The sequence below is a fragment of the Argopecten irradians genome, chromosome 2 (genome assembly GCF_041381155.1).
Source record: "Argopecten irradians isolate NY chromosome 2, Ai_NY, whole genome shotgun sequence".
Lineage (NCBI taxonomy): Eukaryota > Metazoa > Mollusca > Bivalvia > Pectinida > Pectinidae > Argopecten > Argopecten irradians.
In genome coordinates, this window is record NC_091135.1 from 31,876,302 (window position 1) to 31,889,229 (window position 12,928).

The 12,928-nt window shown below is 35.7% G+C and overlaps 1 protein-coding gene across 2 annotated transcripts in view; it reads left to right on the forward strand.

Moving 5' to 3' along the window:
- Nucleotides 1-2,266: 2,266 nt before the first annotated feature.
- The window catches only part of LOC138315158 (uncharacterized), a 29,327-nt gene continuing 18,665 nt past the window's right edge, over nt 2,267-12,928 (forward strand). For both annotated transcript variants that reach the window (XM_069255952.1, XM_069255953.1), the window contains exons 1-11: nt 2,267-2,378; nt 3,922-4,335; nt 4,691-4,752; nt 5,032-5,138; nt 6,222-6,350; nt 7,195-7,246; nt 7,639-7,724; nt 7,844-7,987; nt 8,721-8,807; nt 8,948-9,019; nt 12,406-12,526. In XM_069255952.1, coding sequence (XP_069112053.1) covers nt 2,344-2,378; nt 3,922-4,335; nt 4,691-4,752; nt 5,032-5,138; nt 6,222-6,350; nt 7,195-7,246; nt 7,639-7,724; nt 7,844-7,987; nt 8,721-8,807; nt 8,948-9,019; nt 12,406-12,526 — 1,309 coding nt within the window. In that variant the 5' untranslated portion in view covers nt 2,267-2,343. The remainder of the gene's footprint in view (nt 2,379-3,921; nt 4,336-4,690; nt 4,753-5,031; nt 5,139-6,221; nt 6,351-7,194; nt 7,247-7,638; nt 7,725-7,843; nt 7,988-8,720; nt 8,808-8,947; nt 9,020-12,405; nt 12,527-12,928) is intronic.

Consider the following 12,928-nt stretch of genomic DNA (forward strand, 5'->3'; position numbering starts at 1 on the left):
GTCAAGGTCATTCATTTTCACAGCTTTGGTAGCCTTCATTCCAGCATGCTACAGGCCAAATAAGAGTACTCTGGGCCTTACGGTTATTGAGAAGAAGTTGTTCAAAGATTTTAGCCTATTTGACTCCTTTGACCTTGAAAGTAGGTCAAGGTCATTCATTTTCACAACTTTGGTAGTTCTTCATCCCAGCATGCTACAGGCCAAAATATGAGTACTTTAGGCCTTACGGTTATTGAGAAGAAGTCGTTTGAATGAATAGTTTACGCACGGCGGACGCCGACGGACGGTGCATGATGACTATATAGGTCATCCTGACCCTTCGGTCAAAAAAAAAACTGTAGGTCCGTCAGGATTTACATTTTAGATAATGACAATAACAAACGGTCGAACTGGTTGCTCCGAATAAACGAAAACGGTCTTGGTCTTACATGACATGTTGTGGTTTATTGAACTATTTGACGGGAGGTGTTACGTAACGTTATATATGTTTCTGGTCGGACGCCAATTGCAAACGATGTGCCCTGTCACACAGTTACATTTAATTGAGATGTACACGTAGGTATTACTTAGTTTACTCACCAAAACAAATAGCATTTCCACTTCCATCGTCAAATCGTCTGCAGCCTTCATTTGAAAACAAACACTTCCATGATCAAGACTACTTTCGTTTTCATTTATCCAATCAAATACGCCGTAACGAAAGCCCTTGGTGTCATTACATACTGTCCCACAATGCAACATTTATGAACATATATTTATTTTTGGCACATTGAATGTATAAATATATGTTCAATAATCCTAAATACAGATTGAACAAATATTTTTTATTTTTCTTGACCATATATTTACTTTTTTATGAACATATATTTATTTTTTGACCATATATTTATTTTTTAATGAAATATATAATTTTTTATGAACAATATATTTATTCTTTATGAACATATATTTATTTTTTGAATATATATTTTGTATTATTGAACAAATATTTATTTTTTTAAGAACATATATTTATTTTTTTAGAACAAAAAATATAAATTTAATGAATATTGCAACGTTTCACATGCCATACCCTCCTACACATTTTTGTACTTCATTTTAGAAAATTTTCCGCTACGCGGCGCGTTTCCTAAAACGTGCAAGCACGTAATGTTCAAACCAAATCAAAGTTAAGAATCAAAAACTCTTCATAGCTGGAAAGGTCCTTTACAAAAATATGTGAATTCATAACCCTGGGGTCTCATGTCTCCCCCTTGGGAGGAGTCAAGTTTACTATAGTTTATATAGGAAAAACACATTTATGAACATTAAACACATTTATGAACATTATTTGCTTAGTTTTCATAGGAAATTAATCAAACTGGGTTAATATTATTAGTCTGAGATAGCATTTTAACATCATATCCATATTGGCCCTGGCCGACACTCGGGGGCCAGAGGGGCGGGGCCAAAGGGGGTCAAAATATGGCTAAAATTTAAAAAAATCTTCTTCTGTAATCTCCATAGATTAAAAAGTCAAATTTATAAAATCACTGACTGACTTCAAGGGCCTGATGGGCCAATACTCTGTATCCGAACTAAGGTGACCGTTTAAGCCCATTGGCCTCCTGTTATATTTCCTTCTTTGTCATAATTTTCTGTAAGTAATCAGACAGGAAAATTAATAGAAAAAAAAGTATAAGTACAGAATACTTGAGATAGAGAAAGATAACAGTGGGGACATATTTTTCCAGTCATGGAGCCGTATATTTACCGTTTTTGGTGTGGCATAAACATTGGTATAGACTATAGAGCACGAATTTTGTTCGAATTACAATAGAGCAGATGCAGCAGCAGCTGGAATAAATGCATAAAAAAAAACTATTAATAAAAAGTGTTAATATGTATACAGTATTAATAAAAAGTGTTAATATGTATACAGTGACAGTATATTTTGTATCAGAACCTGATCGCCAGTGGTGTAACCAAGATACTGTACAGTTTGTCACAGAGAAAAAGCTGAAGAATAATTATTTCAGTCTGATGCAAGTTGGAAAAAAATGCAAACTTGTAACTGCAAGCAAAGTATTTCCGGAAATGTGTTGGTTTTATATTTACACTATTATTATTTTCGTAATTATAGTAATTGTAATTTAGGTTTATATTGCTTGAAACATGTCTCAACCAATTCATACACGTTTTTGCAAATTTTACAAGGGTCAAAAACGATATCTTAGCTCTACAAAGAAAACTTTATCCGATTATTTTAAACCGGAAGTGGCCATGGTGCAGTGATAAACAAATATGGCGGACCAAACATTCTTTCTTGCCGAAGGCTCGTCTGCTGCAAAATAATTTTTTTCGATGTCAATCACGAAAGCTCATGTATTATGTTTAAGGTAATAAGGCAAATAATGTGTTTCTGATAACACAGCGTTTATAACTTTTGACTTACAATTGGACTATGGTTTGCGTGCAGATGTAACAGTTACTGTGACCAGGACCAGCTCATTGAGTTGACAGTTTTTGACAGGTTAAATTAACAAATTGTCAAATCATTATGTCAGGTCACAAATGAATCCCATGAAGTTGCCCAGATCTGATGATTAAAATAATCTCACTACCGAGCATATTTTTAATAGCCACATAAACACATCAATATATTATCGTACAGTAATATAGAAAATATAATATGAATTTAAGGCAGAGCCTCAGAAGAGCGCAGCTACATGTAAAAGATAATAACATCATAACTTTAAATTGTCTATATTTTTCTACGAAATTAACAATGAAATACTTCACTGACATGCACATACTATCGATAGTTAGAAAGAATTCAAAATAATTCAAATGGAATAGTTCAATATAGAATCTACTTCAATCTTGTTTTTATCAGATGCTATCAAAAATACGCGCGAATCTGTGCCGTCATCTTTGGCGTCAGGTTTTGTGACGTCACTGCTGACGGTGCCGTGCGCTTGAGAACATACAAAGTTTATATTGGAATAGTACATTTATTGCGTTGTTCTTGTATATGTGTAAATTAAAGCTATTTACAGTAATTTTAAAACGTATGCTGATAACACATTTAGTCTAGTACAGAAATTTCAAATATCGTCGTGCTGATAACGAGAATTAAAACATGGCTGCCTGCATGGAGGCGCGAGACTTTTCCCGCGGGACACAATTTCAAAGTCCAAAGGGGTACTGGAATGTATTGGATCTTTATGCTTACACACATGTTATGGTTAGTAGAGCTTCGCTCTACGCGGCCTTCGGCCGCGCAGAGAGCTGCGCTCTTATCATTCTGTAATTAAACTGTTAGGCCTACTGTATAAGCTTATAACGTCATGCTAAATTATGTAGACTAAACTGGAATATTTTCATGTTTAAATGACACGATAGCCAATTCAATGTTTATGGGTTAACGTTTATTTAAGATGCATGCCTATAGTGCTTCTTGCAAAATAACAATATGCTTGTAGTTTTAAGCTTCCATGATCATGAGTGATCGATTTATAGGAAGCGAATGAGCAGATATACCTGTAATTTTAATGTAATTTTAAGGTCTAACACTAAACAGCAAAATAAAAAAGTTTATCCATAGCAATTATAGTATCAGAGTAAATATTCTTTTTAGATTATTATTAAGTTACAACCCTATAATGCAAGATTCATAAGGTGACCTGCATTAAGGGAATTATTTACTTAACATTTTAAAATTGTTCAGGAAGTAATGATTATAATATCATGGCATTAATGGTATACCTAATAACTTTTGGGATCATATACGTCTTCAGGACCCAAATCTAGATAGAATCAATTGACTCAATCCAGTTACCTGTACATTGTATGCTACATAATAAATTAATGATAGTGACTGACTGAACTGTGTAATGCTTCCCATCACATTATCAAATTCTCATTTTGTTTTTTGTTCAGGACATCTGTCATGGCAGAACATACCTTAGAGCTTATCAATGCTCTGTTGATCACAACGTCCGCTAAAGGAGAACTGGAGCTGTTACAGAAAGTACATAGCAACTTAGAGTCACTGTCATCCAAACATTCCTCTCCAGCACCGATACCAAGAGATGATTTGAATGAAGAAGATGTCATACTCCCCATTAATGGTAGTAGCCAGGTTTTCACGGATCCCCTGAAATTCTGTGGTACACAGGAAGCACTTAATAAATTCACATGCTATGTGTTTGATCGACGGTTTGGTTGGTCGGAGGCTAATAGTGATGGCGGTGGACGTGTGCGACGGATGTCCTGTACAGGCACTTTGTTAGCTTCTAGTGATGGACATCATAAAGCTATCATCATAGAATTGTTAGATGTATTTCTGAAATGGTATGTATGAAAACAGCCAGTATAAATTTTCTTTTGAAACTCGATCAGTGTTGAGGTTAACTCTTTTTTTTTTTTTTTGTCAAAGTGACCCAGAATAGTTCATTAAACAGATACATGTTTATCAGTATATTGTTTTCTTAAAGATTGTACAATTAAGACTATTGTCTTTTAGAACATATTTTGTATCTTCTAATCTGTGTATAAATATATAGTAATCTATATTTCAAGTTGAAGGGAGTGTATCATAGGCCAGTTGTTGACTGTTGAGTTAAATGTCTGTCAGTCTTATAAAACCCATAAGTATGTAACTGTACATGTTTTGCTTATGTAACAGTTTGCACTCCTTTTCATGCAGGTATTCCCAACAGAACCTCCATTGCTCCTTGACAGAGGCCTTCAAGTATACACTAAAACAAGGTATGTTGATTAAGTATTTCGCATATTATGTACTTCAACTTAATTATCTTCGCCAATATGCAATCACCCCATGCAACCTAAGAACAATAAACATCCAACTGTTATATTAAAATCAATTTTGATGCTCCTGTTTTCATACAGACATCCACACAATGACAACAGTCCATTTGCTAACTTTCAATAATTGACAATTTACATGAAAATATGTATCATTGTATATAAGTTCTTGACATATTGTGATTGCATGGGTTATACTAAAGATAGCTTTATCAATTGCAGTTGCTAACATGCCAGTGGTACGCAACAGAACAGTTGTCCATATAATGGAATGGCTGAAGGAAAACAGAGAGGACCTATCAGACTGTCAGTTTGCCAGTAATACACTGGTAAGTATTGTATACATGTAGTACTGTCACCTGAAAACAGAGAGGACCTATCAGACTGTCAGTTTGCCAGTAATACACTTGTAAGTATTGTATGCCTGTAGTACTGTCACCTGAAAACAGAGAGGACCTATCAGACTGTCAGTTTGCCAGTAATACACTTGTAAGTATTGTATACATGTAGTACTGCCTCCTGAAAACAGAGAGGACCTATCAGACTGTCAGTTTGCCAGTAATACACTGGTAAGTATTGTATACATGTAGTGCTATCACCTGAAAACAGAGAGGACCTATCAGACTGTCAGTTTGCCAGTAATACACTGGTAAGTATTGTATACATGTAGTGCTATCACCTGAAAACAGAGAGGACCTATCAGACTGTCAGTTTGCCAGTAATACACTGGTAAGTATTGTATACATGTAGTACTGTCACTTGAAAACAGAGAGGACCTATCAGACTGTCAGTGTGCCAGTAATACACTGGTAAGTATTGTATGCCTGTAGTACTGTCACCTGAAAACAGAGAGGACCTATCAGACTGTCAGTTTGCCAGTAATACACTTGTAAGTATTGTATGCCTGTAGTACTGTCACTTGAAAACAGAGAGGACCTATCAGACTGTCAGTTTGCCAGTAATACACTGGTAAGTATTGTATACATGTAGTACTGTCACTTGAAAACAGAGAGGACCTATCAGACTGTCAGTTTGCCAGTAATACACTTGTAAGTATTGTATACCTGTAGTACTGTCACCTGAAAACAGACAGGACCTATCAGACTGTCAGTTTGCCAGATGTACACTTTATAAGTACAGAGAATTTGGTACTCCTAAAGAAATAATAAGAGAAGATAAAGATGTGTTACTTCCTCTGCATGTAATCAAATGATTACTGCATAAGATAGTTACTGTACTTGTCAGACCTAAACATCCAATGATGTATATCTATTTTTGATAGTGGACTGTATGCAGGCCTACCTCATTAGGCTAGAGGTTATTTGGGATGCATTGGAAACTTTTGATGGACTAGAACAGTATGTTATCATACAAACCTTTTGCATAGATTGTTTTCTAATATTGCATTTCAGGACCTGATTAAATCAGCTCTAACAGACATTTGGTCAGCAATCAGAAATGTTTGTGCTAAACAAATGGCTCACATTGTGGGCTATTTCACTGTAGCGGACCAGGAGGCACTATTCAACAGCCTGGTAAAGGTAAGTTACTCATTACAATGTCTCATGTCAGGGTTATTTTCTCAGGTTTGTTAGAATTATATTGACCTGATTCCAGTGCTAATCCTTGTTGTTACGTCATACCTTTTCACAAACACACAGATGATGCAACGACTATTCACAAAGGGTCAAGTTCTGCTGGATTTTATATTGACCAATCAAAATACTGTTACTGCCGACACAATAATACCTTGAACGGTTTTGGTTGATCACTACATCAGTATGTTGTTATACCTTCGCACACTGTCGCTACAGCATGCTGATGTAGTGATCAACCAAAATCGTTCAAGGGTTTATTGCTTGGCAGTAAACATTTCTTGAAAGTGATTAATGTTGTGAAATAAAGGTGTAGATAACAGGATGATATTTATTCCTGAACTCATACCATAAGAAGCGAATGGGACTCATTCACGTACCACGTGATACCCGATAACGTTTGTGCGGGACTATTGTTTCTATTGGTGATGGAATGACGTCAAATGACGTTATCGCGGAATAACGTCATTTCAGCGGGAAGATTACGTAGAGTTACGTTCCATCACCACTGGAGATACTAGTCCCACACAAACGTTATCGGGTATCATGTGGTACGTGAATTAGTCCCATTTGCATCTCAAGACACACTTGCATGGAATGTGAAGTGCAAATGGAATAAATGTCATCAGAATGTGACCCCTTGTGGAGTAATGTTAGGTCCAGCCGATGTGTTACAAATTTATGGTTTTTATAATTAATGCTGTGAATGATGTACAACATCAAGTGTCAGACAGACTGGCATATAATATTTACTCTATTCTAATATCATTTCTGTTTATTATAATTTCAGATTTGCAAGTGTGACCAAAGTTTATGGCAGGCTAAAGAGGGTGCTATCATGGGTACTGTTTTTAAAGCTTTGTTTTTATCTGACAATACACTTTCATATTTATTTTGTACAGTTATAAACATTTTATGTAAAAATTAAATCAAATTTATATAACAAAGAAATTATTGGTTGTTCTCATTAAGTATATTCCATCTTTGCATATTGCAGAGTTACCTTCCTTGCAGGTAGCTAGATATATATAGGTTACCCATTGTGAAGGCATTATTTTGTGAGAGAAATGCGTCATTTTCTCTGAAATGTATGACATTGCGCTTGCAAACACATGCTGTCACAATTTAAACCTACCCGCAAGGGCAGATAACTCTGTAATGTGCAAATACAGAATATATTGAAGTGGAAATTAAAGGATTACAGCATTATAAATAACATTTTAAATTGTTGCAGGCATCAACGCAATGATTCTCCAGTGTCAGGATGGAGTGAATTCTCGATCACAGACTCCACAGTTTGTACTTGATACAGACTCTCAGGTATATGAACTACACATACATTACTTAATTTATATACATGAGGCAGTGAAATTGTAAATCTGACCAATACAATTAGTCACTCAATTTAATGTATATAATTTTCTCTCTACTTTTTCCAGTTGAGTGGAAAACAGACTGTGCCAAATTTTGTATCCAGCCAGATCCATTCAGTGGTGTTTACATTACTGTCCAACCCACAACTGACCATCAGGGAGAACTCTGCCAAGGCATTGTCAGCATTCATTTCCTGTTCTGATGCCAAGGTATTTCTTTTTTTTTTAGAAGACAAAAAAAATCCAATATGTTGTGGTTGGTTATGGTGTTATCCTTGTATATCCTGTCCTGTCCCATCTTTTATCATCCCATTCCATATCTCATTCTATCATAATTTCATATGGATAATGAGGCTTATAAGTTTTATATACAATTCTAGTTATTCAAATCTGTGAGCTCTACTATATAGTTGTTTAATTTTCTGTGTGTAAAATTTTCGCAATTTACCGTTTTGAACTTATTTGCTGAGGTTTATTTTTGCAAATTATCTTTCTAGCCTTTTAAAGTTCCATTCTTATTACAGGCTATAATACGTGAAATCATGGTTTTGATAAATTTCACGAGGTCTTCAATTTCGCGATTTTGGATGGACTCTCAAATTCAGTGAATACTGCAAATACTAACAACTCTACAGCATATCATCATTCTTATTTTTCAATGTTGCTTATAACACCTGCTTATTCATTCTTTGTTTTGATATAAAAATGTATATGAACATTATATATACAGTATGTAGTGTCTTAAGTTTTACTTAATGACATTCTTTTGTGTAAGACTTCTTTAAAAAAAATTGGACGAAAAAATGGAAAAAGACAGAGGAGGTTCTTCATCAATAAATATTTATTTGATTGAATATGTTAGTTCGATGTAAGTTTAGTAGATATTCAGTCTTTCCTGCTTATAAAATCTTAAAAAATTTTGATATATATTTGGATATTTCAGGAAGCACTGTCAACATTAGAAAAAGTTGTCTCAGTTCTGTGGAGTGAAGTAAACAAAAGTCAAGCAGAGAGGAGTCATAGAAATGTGGTAAGACTTTGTACACGTACAGAGGAGCTATTTTGGTTTTTGTTTTCACAAGCTTTTTTCATCATTTGTATAGTTTGTCTTTATTTGAAATGAAATTACCAGACCCTGTTTACAAGAATGAATGTTGATTTCTATTTAAGCAATTACCGGTGAAGTTTTTGGATGCCTATGCTGCCGAAGGAATTTTAGATGTCTGTCTCATCCTTGTAAAGGTATATCAGTAGGCCAGACTGCATTAATACATTTATACAACAGTTAACATTTTAAAAGATCAAAAAGTAAAAAATTATCGTATCCATAACTCATGTAGTTTCATAAAGATAAATGAGTCGGGTACAAGAAAATTTGTGTCCACTATTTTCAGTTTGATTCTAAATAGTTGACTTTATTTTCATTGTTATAAATTCAATGTCATGGTTTATGCAGTATGTAACGACATGTATGTGGTACCCTAGCTTTGTGTTTATCCTGTTTGTGACTGACTCCATGACTATTTTACCAGTATGTAACAACACGTTTTTTCCCCTAGTTATGTGTTTATCCTGTTTGTGACTGACTCCATGACTATTTTACCAGTATGTAACGACACGTTTTTCACCCTAGTTATGTGTTTATCCTGTTTGTGACTGACTCCATGACTATTTTACCAGTATGTAACGACACGTTTTTTCCCCTAGTTATGTGTTTATCCTGTTTGTGACTGACTCCATGACTATTTTACCAGTATGTAACAACACATTTTTTCCCCTAGCTATGTGTTTATCCTGTTTGTGACTGACTCCATGACTATTTTACCAGTATGTAACAACATGTATGTGGTACCCTAGCTATGTGTTTATCCTGTTTGTGACTGACTCCATGACTATTTTACCAGTATGTAACGACACGTTTTTTACCCTAGCTATGTGTTTATCCTGTTTGTGACTGACTCCATGACTATTTTTACAGTATGTAAAACATTTTTCCCTAGTTATGTGTTTATCCTGTTTGTGACTGACTCCATGACTATTTTACCAGTATGTAACGACATTTGTGGTACCCTAGCTATGTGTTTATCCTGTTTGTGACTGACTCCATGACTATTTTACCAGTATGTAACGACACGTTTGGTACCCTAGCTATGTGTTTATCCTGTTTGTGACTGACTCCATGACTATTTTACCAGTATGTAACGACACGTTTTTCCCCTATGACTGGGACTCCATGACTATTTTACAGTATGTAACGACAGTTTTTTCCCCTAGTTATGTGTTTATCCTGTTTGTGACTGACTCCATGTGACTCTTTTTACCAGTATGTAACGACATGTATGTGGTACCCTAGCTATGTGTTTATCCTGTTTGTGACTGACTCCATGACTATTTTACCAGTATGTAACGACATGTATGTGGTACCCTAGCTATGTGTTTATACCACTTGTGACTGACTCCATGACTATTTTACCAGTATGTAACGACATGTTTGGGGTACCCTAGCTATGTGTTTATCCTGTTTGTGACTGACTCCATGACTATTTTACCAGTATGTAACGACACGTTTTTTCCCCTAGTTATGTGTTTATCCTGTTTGTGACTGACTCCATGACTATTTTACCAGTATGTAACGACAGTTTTCCCTAGTATGTGTTTATCTTTTGTGACTGACTCCATGACTATTTTACCAGTATGTAACGACATTTTTCCCTACTATGTGTTTATCCTGTTTGTGACTGACTCCATGACTATTTTACCAGTATGTAACGACATGTATGTTTACCCTAGCTATGTGTTTATCCTGTTTGTGACTGACTCCATGACTATTTTACCAGTATGTAACACATGTTTTTACCCTAGCTTATGTGTTTATCCTGTTTGTGACTGACTCCATGACTATTTTACCAGTATGTAACGACATGTATGTGGTACCCTAGCTATGTGTTTATCCTGTTTGTGACTGACTCCATGACTATTTTACCAGTATGTAACGACATGTATGTGGTACCCTAGCTATGTGTTTATCCTGTTTGTGACTGACTCCATGACTATTTTACCAGTATGTAACGACACTTTTTTCCCTAGTATGTGTTTATCGTTTGTGACTGACTCCATGACTATTTTACCAGTATGTAACGACAGTTTTTTCCCTAGTTATGTGTTTATCCTGTTTGTGACTGACTCCATGACTATTTTACCAGTATGTAACGACAGTTTTTCCCCTAGCTATGTGTTTATCCTGTTTGTGACTGACTCCATGACTATTTTACCAGTATGTAACGACAGTTTTGGTACCCTAGCTTGTTATCCTATGTGTTTATCCTGTTGTGATTGTGACTGACTCCATGACTATTTTACCAGTATGTAACGACATGTATGTGGTACCCTAGCTATGTGTTTATCCTGTTTGTGACTGACTCCATGACTATTTTACCAGTATGTAACGACAGTATGTGTACCCTAGCTATGTGTTTATCCTGTTTGTGACTGACCATGACTATTTTACCAGTATGTAACGACATGTATGTGGTACCCTAGCTATGTGTTTATCTGTTTGTGACTGACTCCATGACTATTTTACCAGTATGTAACGACACGTTTTCCCTAGTATGTGTTTATCTGTTTGTGACTGACCATGACTATTTTACAGTATGTAACGACATGTATGTGGTACCCTAGCTATGTGTTTATCCTGTTTGTGACTGACTCCATGACTATTTTACCAGTATGTAACGACACGTTTGTGGTACCCTAGCTATGTGTTTATCCTGTTTGTGACTGACTCCATGACTATTTTACCAGTATGTAACGACATGTATGTGGTACCCTAGCTATGTGTTTATCCTGTTTGTGACTGACTCCATGACTATTTTACCAGTATGTAACGACATGTTTGTGGTACCCTAGCTATGTGTTTATACCACTTGTGACTGACTCTGACTATGACTATACCAGTATGTAACGACATGTTGTGTCCCTAGCTATGTGTTACTTTTGATACTCCTGACTATTGTACCAAGTAACGACGTTCCCTAGCTATGTGTTTACCGTACTGTATGTGTTTATCCTTGTGACTGACTCCATGACTATTTTACCAGTATGTAACGACATGTATGTGGTACCCTAGCTATGTGTTTATCCTGTTTGTGACTGACTCCATGACTATTTTACCAGTATGTAACGACATGTATGTGGTACCCTAGCTATGTGTTTATACTGTTTGTGACTGACTCCATGACTATTTTACCAGTATGTAACGACACGTTTTTTCCCCTAGCTATGTGTTTATCCTGTTTGTGACTGACTCCATGACTATTTTACCAGTATGTAACGACACGTTTTTTCCCCTAGCTATGTGTTTATCCTGTTTGTGACTGACTCCATGACTATTTTACCAGTATGTAACGACATGTATGTGGTACCCTAGCTATGTGTTTATACTGTTTGTGACTGACTCCATGACTATTTTACCAGTATGTAACGACACGTTTGTGGTACCCTAGCTATGTGTTTTAACCACTTGTGACTGACTCCATGACTATTTTACCAGTATGTAACAACATGTAAGTGGTACCCTAGCTATGTGTTTAAACCACTTGTGACTGACTCCATGACTATTTTACCAGGTGCTGCCACTGCCACGTCTCCTGCCTCGCTGGCCTCAGTACTTGTCCACTTTTCTCCTTTATCTCTCGCACCCAGCTTCCACTGTGCGACAGGCTGCCAGTAACATATTCAAATATCTAGGTAAGACTTAAATACTGTGGTTCATCAGAGTGATTAAGATGATTTATCCTTCCTAAACTCTTGGTTCCATTCTTCTTTTCACGAGTTTCGAAAAATAAATTCTTTACTGTAATTAAAATGTATTCTCTACGCTCATGGAATTTCCAGAGTGAGAACAGTTTTGTTTGATGTCTGTATTTCATATTTTTGAAGATAACCAGAATTTTGGCAAACAGACGTGGAAAATACCTATAAAGATTCCATACCACAGTAGAATTATAAAATGTTTTGATGTCTGCCTTTATAAAATGATGGGATCTGAGTGTTCAGTGTGACCACATGGATCCCATGTCTGTCCCACCTAATCTGTTCTGTCAGGTTTCATAAGAGGGTGAGGAAATGTATATTTCAAAAATATTTTTA